At 31.5% G+C, this 12223-nt stretch overlaps 3 protein-coding genes across 4 annotated transcripts in view; all 3 read left to right on the forward strand.

Annotated features, from left to right (window-relative positions):
* The first annotated feature begins 687 nt into the window (after positions 1-687).
* On the forward strand, positions 688-5879 carry LOC102583862 (UDP-glucuronate:xylan alpha-glucuronosyltransferase 1). 2 transcript variants are annotated; one of them, XM_006350915.2, is made up of 5 exons: positions 688-876; positions 1568-1592; positions 2890-3099; positions 3966-4597; positions 4678-5879. In XM_006350915.2, exons 2-5 carry the CDS (start codon positions 1573-1575, stop codon positions 5724-5726), a joined length of 1911 nt encoding a protein of 636 aa, XP_006350977.1. In that variant the 5' UTR covers positions 688-876; positions 1568-1572; the 3' UTR covers positions 5727-5879. The 2 variants fall into 2 exon arrangements, with proteins under 2 accessions (XP_006350977.1, XP_006350978.1); XM_006350916.2 differs by having other exon boundaries at positions 3984-4597; positions 4678-5878.
* Positions 5880-8000: 2121 nt separating this feature from the next.
* LOC102584414 (probable pectinesterase/pectinesterase inhibitor 51) lies at positions 8001-10217 on the forward strand. The gene is made up of 2 exons (XM_006350917.2): positions 8001-9177; positions 9418-10217. Exons 1-2 carry the CDS (start codon positions 8019-8021, stop codon positions 10104-10106), a joined length of 1848 nt encoding a protein of 615 aa, XP_006350979.2. The 5' UTR covers positions 8001-8018; the 3' UTR covers positions 10107-10217.
* Positions 10218-12058: 1841 nt separating this feature from the next.
* Positions 12059-12223, forward strand: part of LOC102604199 (uncharacterized) — a 5047-nt gene continuing 4882 nt past the window's right edge. Inside the window, exon 1 of the mRNA XM_006350977.2 lies at positions 12059-12123. Coding sequence (XP_006351039.2) covers positions 12082-12123 — 42 coding nt within the window. The 5' untranslated portion in view covers positions 12059-12081. The remainder of the gene's footprint in view (positions 12124-12223) is intronic.

Below are 12223 nucleotides of genomic sequence, written 5' to 3' on the forward strand. Positions count from 1 at the left end.
TCGAGAGTCAGATTTTTTTAATTTTAACTGTGAATTAGAACATAAATCTTTAAGTTGTTTTTAAAAAATATATCATACTTCAAAACTACGTAACAAGTACTATAAGTCACAATATTTAACAATTCAAAAATATTTGAAAAAATCGTGGTAATAATCGTATTTGAATTAAAGGTGTGATTTATACGAAAATATTTCCAAAAGAAACTTTATCTTGCAAACTTATTATTTCAAATACAATTAAAAGATCATTTATCCCCTTTTAGGAAACAATATTTTTTGGAAAAATAATTTCCCTATCTACCAAACACATTATCCCAAGAAAGCAAAAGAGTCCAAAGAGGAGAAAAAAGATTAAATAAAAATTCCAAGACAATATAATTTCTTAATTTCTAGAATGACTTATATATTGTAATTAAGAGAGTCAAAAGGGAAGCATTACAAAAATATGTTAATTGTTGTATTCCTTATTTTTATTTGTAAGAAGAGACAATTCAAAAGCAAAGAAGTTGGTGAAAAAACTTGTTCTTGCAATTGACTTGAAAAGACATTTTTTAAAATTTTATTTTAATATTTTTGTTATGGCCACCAGAAAATAGTTGGACATATCTCAAATAGCATATATTTTATTGTAGCTTCAACAAAAATATATATAAATATTTACAAAAACTTGAAGAATTATTCAATCATAGAAAGTGTTGTTTCTTATATTGAGTGTGTCATTTTTCTTTCTTCCTCCTCTCTTTCTCATACAAAATCTTAAAACCTTCAACACCTTCTTCAATTAACCAAAGATAAAAAAGAACAAAGAAGAAGAAGAAGAAAACACGAATATCTATTTCCAATGTGGTAATTTCTCATTGCCAAGTATTTGCAAAGGTAAGTTTGAATTATTGTGCCATATAATTCATGTTATTTGTTTGAATTATTGTTCCATGTAATTCTTATTGATTTGTTTGAATTATATTGTGCTATATAATTCTTGTTCATCTTTTTTTGAAACCATATATGAGAGTAATTTCAATGTTTTAGTATGCTAAAGTGGTGGCGGATTAAGGACAGGTTCCGTGAATTCAACTAACTCAAATTATTTTCTGCTTGAATTATGTAATTAAGATATGTATAAAATTGTCTTATTTTGAATAATTCAAGAGAAAATTTGTTCAAAATTCCTTGTTTTGAAGCAATTGATTGTAAAAAAATATATATTTTAAAATTATTTTACTAGTTACACGATAGTTTTGAGTAAAAATATAACGAATGATAAAACTGATCTAGACTATTTATTTTGAATATAGTAGTGAATAAGGAATGATATATTTTTTCTATTGGATAGGTGTGCACAGAGCACCTATTTTTTCTATTTTTTATTTGTGAAGTAATCATGGTTTGCTTTTAGTTTTTTGTACTTTGAAAATCTATCTCTTTTTTCTTTTTTTTCACTTGTCTTTTTGATAGGCAATTATGATGATTGGTGCATTTGGACATAGGACTATTTTCCCTTGTAGCATTTCTTGTTGAAACTTATTGGATGTTAATGTGTATGTATTTTCTTCATATGTTTTGGCAGATATCATGGAGGCTAGAAGATCAATGTAAGTTATTTATTGCTATAAAATAAAATTATGCTATGGTTCTATGCATATTTGTTCCATAATGATTTTATATTAGTTGTCATATTTTTCTTCATTGCTGTTTTTTCCTTTTTTTTTATTACTATTTTGATTTGTTTCATTTGAGTTGAAAGTTTTTTTGGAAATAGTCTCTCTACCTTCACGAGGTAGAGATAAAGTTTACGTATACTTTATCCTACTTTATAAAATTTCATTGAGTATATTGTTGTTGTGGTAATTTCATCAAAGGTAATATATATTATTGATATAGAAGCAAATAATATATTTTAGTTGGAACTAGCAATCTAGCATTTAGGTGTTCTGGTAGGAAGGAAAATATTAATTCTTGTGAAATGTTTTTTTTTTTAAAAAAGAACATTTTTTCTGAAAAATAATTGAGTAGAAAATATGATATCAAAAGCATTTAAATTGATATTTGTGCAATTTATTTTTTTCCTAATTTCACTAAAAAGGTCATTTTCCTCGTATTTATAGATAACATTAAAATACTTATAAAAAGATTAGCCTTATAATTTGTTGGAACCTTTCAAGCAAAGAACCCCAAAACTTAGAAAATAAGTTTTACTAGAAAATGTATCATACAAAATACTTTTTTTTTTGTGTGGAAAGTAGTTGTTCTCTAAAATAATAACACATAGGCAAGGGAAATAAAAACCATGTGTGACTAAAAATTTATTGGTTAAAAGATGGTAGAGTAGTTGTATTAACTTAATTTTAAAATCTCACTTTAATTAGACTAAGCAACCTTTTAATTAATTAGAGATGTATTAGATTAACTAGTTTGTGGTGATCCAACATGTGGTAGGTGAACAATTAACTGTTCAACCTAGGTTTAAAAAATTATAATAATATTTCTAATATATGGATAAGATCTTTAATAGTATCATTTAATTTGTTGAAGGACAGATTAGTTAGTTGTTGAAGTAGCTAAGCAATGTCATCTACCTCTTTCTTAGACAGAAATTCAAAATTGTAATCGGTCCTTAATTAGAAGTTTCGTATTTATGTCTTGGAAGTTAAAATCGTTATTGATAAAGATAATTTCCCCTTAAAATAGACTTTTTAGCGTGAATTCAAAATAATCATATTAAAAAAAAAAAAAAAGCACTGAACACTAAATGAGAAATCAAAAATATTAACCTAGAGTCGCACCACCAATATAAATAGATGTTAAGGATATTAATTATCATTTTGATTTATTTTTTTGAATTTAATTATTAAACCAATTTTTTTTACTACTTGTACATCAATTTTACAGAGAAGATGCATGCAAAAGAAGATTACAAAAAATAAAAGTGAAGGATGTTGGAGGTATAAAGCCCCTCCAAAACCCTTTTCAAGAGAAGAACACAAATTGCAAGTTTCATCCTCTAAAGCTTGTGCTATTTATCATTGTGATTGGTACTTTCTACATGATTCTATCTTCCCCTTCTGTTTGTCAACATAATAATGCTGACACTGTTTCAAGGTATTATGCTCTACTTCATATCTATTCCTCAATATATATATCAGTTTAACTTATATACACTGACAGCGTAAAATGAGTTTAATGTAGAACTAGTTATTTATGAAGTAAGTTTGGTAACATGTTACATTTTAAATTATATAGATAGTGCAAAACGTATTTATATTGTCATTGTATATAAATTAAATGTTAGTTATTAAGACGTGTATTCGTTAAGTTGTTTTGTTCATCAATGCAGAAGCGCGTTCCAAAAGTGTAGAATTGGGGGGGGGGGGGGGGGGGGGGGGGTTAGAGTTAAGGAGATGAGAGGTGACCTAGCCATATATTTATAGGTGTCAAGCCTTCATCTATTGGGCCTTCTTACAATAGGCCTTGTTGGATTTTCAATAAGGCCTACATTACTGTCAGTCCACATCAATACATCAAGTGATTTAGGTGTAATAAGGAGTTTAATATATTCAATATAGTTGTATATAGTGGGGTCTGGAGACGGTAGAGTGTACGCAAACCTTATTCCTACCTCAACGATAGAGAAGTTGTTTTCGATAGATCCTCAATGAAAATTGGAGAAAAGGGAGAAAAAACAAATTACTACTCCATCTAATTCAACTTGTTTGTTTTTAACTTTCTCTTTGGTTTGTTAAAAAGAATGTTTGTTTTTTTTGACAACTCGTTAATTTTAACTTCCCATGATATGTTTGAGACCACAAGATTATATTAAGTTAAGATCACAAGATTCAAAAGTCTTCTTTACTTTCTTAAACTCCACGTCAAGTCAAACCAGACAAACAAATTGAAACGAAGGGAGTACTTCACCAAATTGGTCATAGCTTAGTTGTTTATTAATTTGAACAAATTATATAATGCAGGCAACATTTTGTGAACAGGTGGATATGGGGTGCTTCTGATCCTAGATACATATCAGATATAGACATCAGCTGGGAAGAAGTATCACAAGTTTTGGAACAATTGCCTAATCAAAACAAAGTTGTTGAAAACATTGGCCTTCTTAATTTCAACAAAGATGAAATCAATGAATGGACACAAGTTGTTCCTAATGTTAATCAAACAGTACTTCACCTTGACTACGTCGAAAAAAATGTGACTTGGGACACCTTGTATCCTGAATGGATTGATGAAGAACAAGAAAATGAAGTTCCAAGTTGTCCTACTTTGCCAAAACTTGAAATTCCTAGGACACGATTCGATCTTATAGCTGTCAAGTTACCATGTAGGAATGAAGGGAATTGGTCTAGAGATGTTGCGCGATTACACTTACAACTTGCTGCTGCTGGTTTAGCTTCATCTGCTAAGGGTATACATCCTGTGCATTTGCTTTTCATAACCAAATGTTTCCCTATACCGAATCTTTATAGGTGCAACGAGCTCGTTGCTAGGAAAGGTAACGCGTGGTTGTACAAGCCGGACTTGAGTGTACTAAGAGAAAAAGTACAACTTCCTGTTGGATCATGTGAACTTGCACTACCCTTTGGTACAACAGGTAAGATATACTCTTATTGTTTTTACCCTTCTTTTGGTACAAAAAATCGAGTATTGATAGTGTTTATGTTATGGTAACAGAGGAAGTACATTCGGGGAACAAAAGACGCGAAGCATATGCAACAATCTTGCATTCAGCTCATGTATATGTATGTGGAGCTATAGCAGCAGCACAAAGTATTAGAATGTCAGGGTCCACGAGAGACCTCGTGATTCTTGTTGATGAATCGATTGGTGAGTATCATCGGAGTGGACTCGAGGCAGCAGGGTGGCAAGTTAGGACTATACAGAGAATAAGAAATCCTAAAGCAGAGAAAGATGCATACAATGAGTGGAACTATAGTAAATTTAGACTATGGCAGTTGACAGATTATGACAAAATCATTTTCATTGATGCTGATTTGCTTATACTTAGGAACATCGATATCTTATTTAGGATGCCACAGATTTCAGCCACGGGGAACAATGGCACGTTGTTTAACTCCGGTGTTATGGTGATCGAGCCATCAAATTGCACGTTCCAGCTCTTGATGGATCATATAAATGAGATTGAGTCTTATAATGGAGGTGATCAAGGTTACCTAAACGAAATATTCACATGGTGGCATCGTATACCAAAGCATATGAACTTCTTGAAGAACTTTTGGATTGGTGATGATGAAGTAGTGAAAGCTAAGAAAACACATCTTTTCGGGGCTGATCCTCCTATTCTGTATGTCCTTCACTACTTAGGATACAAACCATGGTTGTGCTTCCGCGATTATGATTGTAATTGGAACGTAGACATATTACAAGAATTCGCGAGTGATGTTGCACATCACAAGTGGTGGAAAGTGCACGATGCAATGCCCGAGCAGCTACAAGACTTTTGCTTGTTACGATCAAAGCAAAAGGCGCAATTGGAATGGGATAGAAGGGAAGCAGAGAAGGCAAAGTATGTTGATGGACATTGGAAAATCAAGATCAATGATCGACGACTTAAGAGATGTACAGACAGGTTATGCAATTGGAAAGGTATGTTGAAGCATTGGGGTGAAAAGAATTGGACAGATGATCCATTTTTTCACCCTTCACCACCAACCATAAAGACTAAGAAAATCAAGAAAAGATCATCCATTTCTGTTATATAAACAAGCATTTTTATTTTTTTTGGCTTTTGTTTCTAAGTGGAGTTATATATAGAGTTCTCCAATTTTACACTTTTGTTATGTATGTTTTCCTCTCTACATTGATTAAATATTCAAGTATGTTGAGCAATTTTACACTTAAAATAATTTGAGCAAAAATAGCCTGAGGCATAACTTTATTATGCAAAAAGTATTGCTATATAGATTATAGTACTCTACTAGAAAAGATAAAAGAATTCAATTCACTCCCCCCCCTTTTGCACTTTCAACAACGTCGTCATTTAACTGTGTCGGAGCCAAGATTTTTAATAAGGGGGTCAAAATCTGAAAAATAGACACACGAAGTAGCTGAAGGGGGTCTGACATCTACTATATATACCTAAAAAATAATTTTAACCAGGTATAAATAATATTATTTTCCGCCAAAGTGGGTTCGAATGAACCCCTAGCTAGCAATAAGGTGGCTTATACAATTCAAATATGTTAGTATCGGAGAATTAAATATATGAGAAGGCAGTTTATAACTTTGACACCATTTTTGGTGACATAACGCATCCATCTATCGATATTTGTGTATGAAGACAAATTCAAATTCACTCGTGAAACATCGAGATAAAAGCTCGTAATGTCTCTAACATGTTTGTAAGAGAATCTCATCTATTGTTTGTTTAAAGGAAGCTAATTTATGCAAAAGAGTTTATCAAACACCAAATTGGGACGCATGACTTAGAGTTCTTGTTGCATCGTAAACCTTATAGATTCGAGTCTTAATATTTAGTGCAAAGCATTATGCTCTGTTCGTAGAATCAGAGTAACAAATTCCAAATTTCCATTCTACTATCTGTTTTGGTGTGTGTTTTTAGAGAGGGTCTTTATTGGTGTTTAGGGTTAAAAAAGTGTTTGTTTTGATGCCAGACTCTCCATTTGTCACATCCATCTTTTGACCACCTTACAATGCAATTACAGACAGAGGCGTATGCAAGAGGGTGTTATCGGGTTCACGTGAACCCATGTTTCCCTCTGAAATCATATATAGTAGTTTATATTTTTAACTTTTTGATAAATATAGATATGTGAATCCACACTCGAAGTATCATATAATGCTATGATGATTGGGTGTACCTCTTAGTGAGGTTAGAAATTTGAATTTTATATCTATCTTATTTTATTTTTCTTTCTAAAATCGAGTAACACATCTCTAAGTGGTTATTGATAGCACTTTTGACATTTTAATTAATTAAGCATTTCAACTTTAAAATTTTAAAATTTTAGTTATTTTCTAAATATCAAACCGATTAAATCCACCTTTACAATAATAGTGTACCCTTTTATTTCAAAATCCTATTCTGATTACCAATATGTATAGCACATAGTGAGGTGAGCTTATTATTATTTTATTTATATCTAAGAGAAGAAGTCAAACATAGTTTCCTACAATTTTTTATAATAAAGTCATGCAAATACTTACAAGTAAGAAGATTGTCTGCATGTTCAAATAAAGTACTCCTATAACCCTCGTGATTACTTGTCTACTTTTTTTTTTTTAATTGTTTCTCATTATTTATTTATTTTGATAAATTAAAAAAAAAATTATTTATTTATTATATCATCAATTAATTACTTTAAAAAAGATAGAACTTTTTGAAATTTTTAAGTTTTTAATTCACCACTTCATAATTAATAGAGATAAAATGATAAACACACTATTTTAATAATTATTTTCTTAATACGTGTGTCAATTCAAAAATAGACAAATAATTAATAAAACGAGTAAAAGATAGGAAACAATAATTAGAACCGTCACCTTTAAGAAGAAGATTCCATAAACACCACCTTCCAAAGCTTCCCGTGAACTTCCTCCAAACCGTGACTTGTAAGAGTGCTCAATCATTTTTCGTCTTTAATCAAAGTTCATATAATTTAAATTTTAAAAAATAAAAAAATATCATATAAATAAAGATAGAAGGGATATGAAATCTTTTAGTTATAGAAACATTTACGAATAAAATAAAAAATTTAAAGTAAAAATACTTTTTAATATATAATTTTTCGGAACGAACTAATAAGAAAATAGTACAACACAAATATAGATATATCTCTCTATTTCATTTCATATGTCAATTAATGTCATATTCAAATAATAATTGAAACACAATCAACCGTATGTAATTACAATTTTCAAAAATTATTTATAGAAAATATTGTCATACGAAAATGAAATGGGGGAAATGTGTATTAATTACTTATATCTTATATTCCATACCTATGACATACCGTCTTTTGTCATCCAATTAAATGTACTTACCTTATCTAAAACTAACCCTCCAACGGCCAATTTACTCACGTAAACCATACACAACACAACAAAAAACACCATTTCAATTACCTATACATAATCCAATCCATATCATAATTTCACAAAAAAAATCTTCTCATTTCTACACAATGACTTCTCAATATTTTTCTCTAACATTCTTCTATCTTTTCCTTTTCTTCTTCTTCTCTTTTTCCGAACCTCATTTGTCAGAAAATTCAGTTACACCTATTTCCCTCCCTCCTTCTCCTTCTCCGTCTCCATCTCCGTCTCCGTCTCCGAACAACATTCCAATTGAAATCCAGTTAGCTTGTAAAGCCTCAAAGGACCCACCAACATGCGAATCCTCATTAACGGAACTTTCACACATTCCGTCAAATCTAACGGCGTTACAAATCATCCTCTCCGCATTGAGCGTTTCATCTCAGAACCTCACTAGTGCTCAATCAATGGTGAAGAACCTCCTCGACTCCGCCGGCGCCGGCGACGCCAATCTCACCGTCGCCGCGAAAAATTGTTTACAAGGATTCGGTAATTCGGCGTACAGGCACAATCTGACGGCTGCCGCATTGCCACGTGGCGAAATCAAGGACGCTCGAGCATGGATGAGCGCCGGTTTGGGATATCAAATCGGCTGCTCATCGAATTTACTGAGAGTAAACGGAACCCTTCCGGTGGCCAAAACGTTAGAGGTGATGAAAGGTTTAATTGGATTTACTACAAATGCTTTATGGATGATAATGAATTATGATATTCACGGGAATGAAACCGGGTCGTGGGCCCCACCTAAAACGGAGCGAGACGGGTTTTGGGAAGTCGGGTCAGGATCCGGATCCGGATCCGGATTTGGGTTCAGGGGTGGGGTTCCGTCGGGTTTGAGCCCGAATGTGACGGTTTGTAAAGATGGTGGTTGTGATTACAGGATGGTGCAAGAGGCGGTGAATGCAACCCCGGATAATTTGGGACCCGGGAAGTTTGTGATACGGATCAAAACCGGGTTGTATGATGAGATAGTTCGGGTACCCTTGGAGAAGAGAAATGTGGTGTTTTTAGGTGACGGGATGGGTAAAACCGTCATTTCAGGATCGTTGAGTGTTGGCCTAATACCTGGAATGTCCACTTATGAATCTGCCACCGTTGGTAAGTGAATTATAGTTTATTACATATAAAATTGTCACATAAATTAAAACGAAGGCCAGCAAGAAAATTATTAGGAGTCAACTTGTAGTTGATATTTTGTCTCTTTTGTTGTTGTTATACTGTTTTGTTCGCTAATAAGCTAGGCAAATGACATGGTTGGCTTAAAAAAACAAAAAGTTTCACAAGTGATATTTAATGTCTGGTTGATGAATTAATCTACGTTTTTTTTTTCTAAAACAGGAGTAAGTGGTGATGGATTCATGGCTAGTGGCTTAACAATCCAAAACACAGCTGGTATCGGGGCCGGACAAGCAGTAGCTTTCCGATCTGATAGCGACCATTCAGTAATCGAAAACTGTGAATTTCTTGGCAATCAAGACACACTCTACACACAATCGTTACGACAGTACTATCAATCATGTCGCGTTCAGGGGAACGTAGATTTTATTTTTGGTAACGCGGCAGCATTCTTCCAGGACTGTGAAATTCTAGTCACTCCCCGGGTACTCAACCCCGAAAAAGGTGAAACTAATGCAGTAACTGCTCATGGTAGATTAGACCCTGGACAATCAACAGGATTCGTATTTCAAAATTGTTCAATCAACGGAACGAAAGAGTACATGAATTTGTACCGTAGTAACCCGAATTCGCACAAAAATTACCTCGGAAGGCCTTGGAAGGAGTATTCCAGGACGGTTTTTTTAAATTGTAATTTAGAAGTTTTGATCCGCCCTGAGGGCTGGATGCCATGGAGTGGCGAGTTTGCTCTCGCGACGCTCTATTATGGTGAATTTAAAAGTAGTGGTGATGGAGGTAATGAAACAGGAAGAGTGCCATGGAGTAATCAAATTCCAGGTGAACATGTTGAGTCTTACTCAATTAAGAATTTTATTCAAGGGGATAAGTGGATACCTCCATCTTCTTGTTAAAAAGGCTCTTCTCTAGGTTTTTACAAATTTAGTGAATTTTTATACATAAATTTAAGGTCCATATGGACATGATTTCTAAGTCTCAATTTGAAATTAGATTGCTTAATTTAAAGTTCGAATATTTATTTGGACATGTAATATATTTGTTTATATATAAACATGAAAACCTTATAATTAATGAAAATTATCAAAATTTCTCCGACTTTTATAAAATCTTACCAAATAAGTAAACTATTCATAAATAAGGTATCGGAATAACCTAAGACGACATAGCGTCAAATTAATAAATCACATATCGATCTTCATGCTTTTCTTATAAAAAGGGGCATATCGAGCTTAGGCCTTCAGCGAAAACTTACACTATTTATACTTAATAAAAATTATATTTTATGTATATATAATAGATGTTGACGCTCTTCGACTAGTTTGTCACCTATTCATATTTTGAACCCCTTAATGAAAGTTCTAGTTTTACTACTGCTTATGAATAAATATTTGTGGTTGCATGTTATTACATTTAGATTTCGTCATAACAAAGCTTGCACTGTCTTTTCACACTTAGGCGCACAGCGTGCCATTGGTAATGATTCTACTACGGTGCCAAAAATTTGCAAGTTGATCCTAAGTAACTTTTAAATACATATAATGTTACAAAGATTCATTGGTTCAATAGATCGATCGGCAATAACTAGCTATTTTTTAAATAAAATTTCTCACATGGTACGGCTAATCTGTTCACATTAAACATGAATTCATTTGTTGTAGAATTTAAATTATATATCGGTCAATTTTTATATATTTTAAAAAAATTGAAATCACAATTTGAAATTTCAAATCCTACTTTTTGAATTAAAATGATATTTAAAAATCATGACAAAATGAAGTTAAAATTTATAAACAAATGCTAATTTGAAATTGAACTCTTAAATTTTATATCAAATTTCTATTTATAATCCATATCGAAAATGTTGAATCCAAATGAAACTACAAATTCACTAAACTTGTAGATATAGATTGAATACCGAATTCCTTTAATTGGAAAAAGTACATAATTATCCACAAAAATTAAACATTACCCTCTTTAGAAATAGTAGTAATAATTTTCGATCTAATTAAGAGGGTGTTTGGATTGACTTAAAAATTGGTGAAATCTACTTTTTAAGTTAGGTTTTGACTTTAGAAATGTTTGTCAAATATAAAAATAACTTAAAATAAGTTAGAAACTGTTTGACAAGGTTAAAAATAACATAAAATAACTTTAAAAGGACTTAAAATAAGTTTAAAAAATCAAAAGTTGGTCTACCCTACTTTTTATTTGTTTGACTTAAAAATCATTTCAGTTTGACTTTCTATTTTTGACTTAAAATTCATTTCAATTTGACTTTCTATTTTTGACTTAAAATTCATTTACTTTCTATTTTTGACTTTAAAGTCATTTCAGTTTGACTTTTTATTTTTGACTAAAAAGATACTTTTTTAAGTCAATTCAAATGAGCTCTAAGTTTGTTTAATTAGATTATGTAATTATCATTTTACCTTTCCGCCCATGAAAAAAATCTTTGATAAAAAACAAATACTTTCCTAGGTTAAGTATTACTTACTTGTCATTGTATTGTATCGTATCGTTAATTTAAATATTCATTTTTATTGTTATTTAAATTTTATTGTATCATCAAATTAATTATTAGAAAACACCGTAAAATCTCATTTTGTGTAACGATAGATTTAGTGTAATAACATTGTTACTTTAATTTTCTCTTCTTATTTTAAATTTACGTATCATGTAATAATCTTATTTTATTACCAATCTAGTATTATCGAGAACTCATTTCTATATAAAGTAATAATATAATTTTAAAATACCTATTTTACCCCTAGACTTGCGCATATTCTTATTTTGGCTCCACTTACTATGTACAACGTCCTCCTCCATTTTTCTATAAATACTTGCAACAGCGAGAAAGCAAACAAAAGGATGCTAATGGATTCTTCTATATCTGCCTCTGCTGCGGCTTCGGTAAAATTTAACTCTTTGCATTTTACTTTTTATCTTCATATTCGTGCTGGGATTGGATTGATTGTTTCGCGTTTGTGAAAAAGTTTTTTTTTTTTTTTTT

This window comes from Solanum tuberosum, unplaced genomic scaffold (assembly GCF_000226075.1).
Source record: "Solanum tuberosum cultivar DM 1-3 516 R44 unplaced genomic scaffold, SolTub_3.0 scf00131, whole genome shotgun sequence".
In the NCBI taxonomy this organism is placed as follows: domain Eukaryota; kingdom Viridiplantae; phylum Streptophyta; class Magnoliopsida; order Solanales; family Solanaceae; genus Solanum; species Solanum tuberosum.